General features: G+C 39.2%; 1 protein-coding gene across 2 annotated transcripts in view; it reads left to right on the forward strand.

Annotated features, from left to right (window-relative positions):
* Positions 1 to 3,687, forward strand: part of LOC107097990 (diacylglycerol kinase delta-like) — a 117,010-nt gene that overhangs the window by 103,654 nt on the left and 9,669 nt on the right. For both annotated transcript variants that reach the window (XM_015395408.1, XM_015395409.1), the window contains 6 exons: positions 384 to 491; positions 583 to 679; positions 769 to 876; positions 2,226 to 2,339; positions 2,665 to 2,799; positions 3,361 to 3,524. In XM_015395408.1, the coding sequence (XP_015250894.1) occupies positions 384 to 491; positions 583 to 679; positions 769 to 876; positions 2,226 to 2,339; positions 2,665 to 2,799; positions 3,361 to 3,524 (726 nt within the window). The remainder of the gene's footprint in view (positions 1 to 383; positions 492 to 582; positions 680 to 768; positions 877 to 2,225; positions 2,340 to 2,664; positions 2,800 to 3,360; positions 3,525 to 3,687) is intronic.

The following is a 3,687-nucleotide window of genomic DNA, read 5'->3' on the forward strand; positions in this document are numbered from 1 at the left end:
AGAATTTTGCTGAAATCTAAGAATTCTACATGCATTTCAATGGGGACAAAAAAAACGCAGAAAAAGCAGAATATCGCGAAAACTACAAAAAATATCTTTACCAAAAGACATAGCACAATTCTCCTGAACAAGCTGAACGTTTTGATACCAAAATTGTTGAAATCGGTTGAAAACTGCGGGACTAGTTAGAGTCAGAAAAATTTGAAGTGAACAACAATAAGTGGGAATGCATAAGCATTCCCACTTGATAATAATAAAGAGAAACAGAAAAACAATAAGTGGGAATGCATAAGCATTCCCACTTGATAATACTGAAGCTTGCAACATGATGTGAATACATGTTTGTGTTAACTGATTCATTAAACAGCTGCATCTTTCTCTAGTCAATGCACAGAGAAGTGTGTGATGAATAACTACTTTGGCATCGGACTGGACGCGAAAATTTCCCTCGAGTTCAACAACAAGAGAGACGAACATCCCAAGAAATGCAGGTAAGGACAGCAGCTAAGTAGGATTCTGGTGTGTAGTCAGCGTCTAATTAGAGGAAACCAGAACATTGTCTTCTGATGTCTAAATCTGCAGTAGTCGCACCAAAAACTTCATGTGGTACGGAGTCCTGGGGACCAAAGAGCTGGTCCAGAAGACTTACAAGAACCTGGAGCAGAGAGTCCAGCTGGAGGTCAGACAGACAAGCCTCTGAAAGTTTAATAGAGACAGTTTCCTCACGTTTCCTCTGACACACTAATTTACTCTTCTCTGTTTCGACAGTGCGACGGCGTTCCCATCTCCCTGCCGAGTCTGCAGGGTCTGGCTGTTCTCAACATTCCCAGCTATGCAGGAGGAATCAACTTCTGGGGAGGAACTAAAGAGGACAATGTGAGCACCGCTGAAAAACCATAACTTCTCATGTTAAGTGGAAGCAGACATGCTGAGAGAGGACATGCAGACACGGCACCTTTTTATGCTCTTCCTGTTGATATTAGGGGCAAAGTATTTATATAAAATGGATTTTATTCTTTACAACTTAAGGATCATACTTTACATATTATAACTGTTAGCTTATTTTAGTGCAGCTCAGAGTTACAGCTGCAAACATCTGTTTCTCCATGTGGAAATGAAAAGAAACAGAGAATTTAATTTCTCAGGTTTTAAAAAAGCATAAAGAAGGGAAAGAAATATGGAAAATTGTTTTTATTCCCAGAGAAGGACCACAAATGTTCTGTCCTTCCCTCCTCCCTTGTTTCCTTATATTATATCGTTCCTTCTTTCTTTTCTTTTTCTGCGTGCGCCATATCTTTCCCTTCTTTCTTGATACTCATTTAATTTCCATCCTTCCTTCCTTCCTTCCTTCCTGTTTTTTTATTATTGGGGTTCATACATGGCTGTCCACTGTAGGGACACTTGAGGTGATGCATAGTGGACTGAACCATTTGGTGTTTGAAATGGATTGTCCCAGACTGATTACATCAAACTATGTAGGAATCCTATTAATATGAAGAATAAAGACCCTTATTTTGATGTATAATGAATGAATGACATCAGCTATCCGGGTCATGGTGACTGTTAACTTTTAGATTAAGAGGAGAAATATATATTAGAAGGAGGCCAAGGAAGCCATCTTTAGAAAAAGAGAAACTGCCACAGTGGGAGAGGTCCGCTCTCAGCATCAATCAACCTGCTGTGAAACTCAGCCTACAAGCCGCCTCATCAGGACTTAGCAAAGGGAAACTATTAACTCCAACAATAGTCCTGCCAGCTTGAGAAACTCTGGTGATAAGCAGCAACTGTTGGTTCTTATAGTGATCGATTCATCTTTTAAATTATTTTTTTCCCCAATTAATCAATTAATCTAAAAAGATCAGTGAGTTAACATTTGGAAATAAACAAATGGCTGACCTATAGAAAAATATAACCTTTAAAAAATTGTTATCACTTTTAAATGGCCAAACATGTTAAAATGTACAATACTAAAACATGCATAATATTACATATAAAAAATGAATTTTTTTAAATCATAGATGGAAAATATTTAATTTGTTTGTAATTTTCAATTCTGTTATTTTTAATAATTAATCAAAATGAAGCTCGCCAAGTTGTATTCGATTCATGCAGATCATTTGGATTAATTATTATTAAATCAGTGAGGTCCGCCTTTGATTTTATTTTTGAAAACCTCATAGATACTGAAAGTAGTTCATTAACTAAGCTGAATTGTTTTTTTGCAGAACTTTGGAGCTCCGTCGTTTGATGATAAGAAGCTGGAGGTGGTGGCCGTGTTTGGCAGCATGCAGATGGCGGTGTCCAGAGTCATCAACCTGCAGCATCATCGCATCGCTCAGGTAACAGACGCTCAGGAGAAACATATCAGAAACCTTCCCGACGTTTCTCTTTTTTTTTATTTTTGTTAATTAGCTTTAAACAGGAAAAACTTTTGCATTTTATCAGCAAAAAGTTAAACTTTAAAGATCAATAAGTAAAAGAACAGAAGTGAATCATTAAAATTTACAATATAGTGTCCGTCTCAATCGGTTAGACAAACAATTAACTAATGAAGCTTTCAGTGGAAGTTGTTCATCTGTGAAAAAAACAATCACTATTATAGCAGGTGTTTAATGAAACGGATGAACGTCCCTCTAATAGCTTTCTGCTGTTTGTGGCTCTCAGTGCCGACAGGTGAAGATCACCATCCTGGGGGAGGAGGGCGTCCCCGTGCAGGTGGACGGCGAAGCCTGGATCCAGCCTCCCGGCATCGTGGAGATCGTGCACAAGAACCGTGCTCAGATGCTCACGAGAGACAGGGTGAGATCAAACACCCATATATGCTGAAGAATGTGCACCTTTTCAGTTCACGTGTTCCAGTAAAGACAGGTTGGCAGACCGTGGCGTGAAATGTCATGAGAGCTGCAGCTGAGTGTCCTCTGGAGCTTTCTGGCTGCAGCCCTCTGTTCACGTTGTTGACTCTTTCTATTTTAAGACTTCTTAAATCAAATCCATCCCCTCTGTGTTTGCTCACTCCTTCATGGTGCTCAAAGCTTTGAGAGCTCTCTTGAGCTGAGCGTGTTTGGGCAGTTTGTTTCCATGGTTTCCTTCGCCCAGTGAACACTGTCTGCTCCTTTTAAACATGGCCTTCTTTCAATAAACTAATGACGCTTAACTCTGGATAATAACAGGTTTTTAATTTAATATTAAAACGCAAACATTTGAATCAGTAAGGAGATAAAAAAAAAAACACCAACGTTGTTTTCTGCTTCCTGATTTGTTTATTAAGTTCACATTTATGACTTTTCAAATATATTTTTTTCTGTTTAGCATTTTGTAAAGCTTTCATGAAGTGTCTGACGTTTGTTTCCATCCCATCAGGCATTTGAAAGCACGCTGAAGTCATGGGAGGATAAGAGAAAGATTGACAGCTACCGCGCCGCCAGGCCCCGCCTCAACTCCCAGCAGTCCATGGAGTACCTCACTGAGGAGGAGTGCGCTCAGGTGCAGCAGCTGGGCATTGTGGCTGATACCCTCATAAATAAGTACGTCACCGCTCCTTATACCAGCTATAAATACATAAATGCTACATATGTAGTTAAATTGTCTTTCTTATTTTTTTTACGTTTAAAGGAATAGTACACCCAAAACATGATTAGCCTTCATTTTCTACTCACCCCCATGCTGAACAACACTCTGGAGTACTTT

Source organism: Cyprinodon variegatus, unplaced genomic scaffold (assembly GCF_000732505.1).
Source record: "Cyprinodon variegatus isolate N-32 unplaced genomic scaffold, C_variegatus-1.0 Scaffold739, whole genome shotgun sequence".
In the NCBI taxonomy this organism is placed as follows: Eukaryota; Metazoa; Chordata; class Actinopteri; order Cyprinodontiformes; family Cyprinodontidae; genus Cyprinodon; species Cyprinodon variegatus.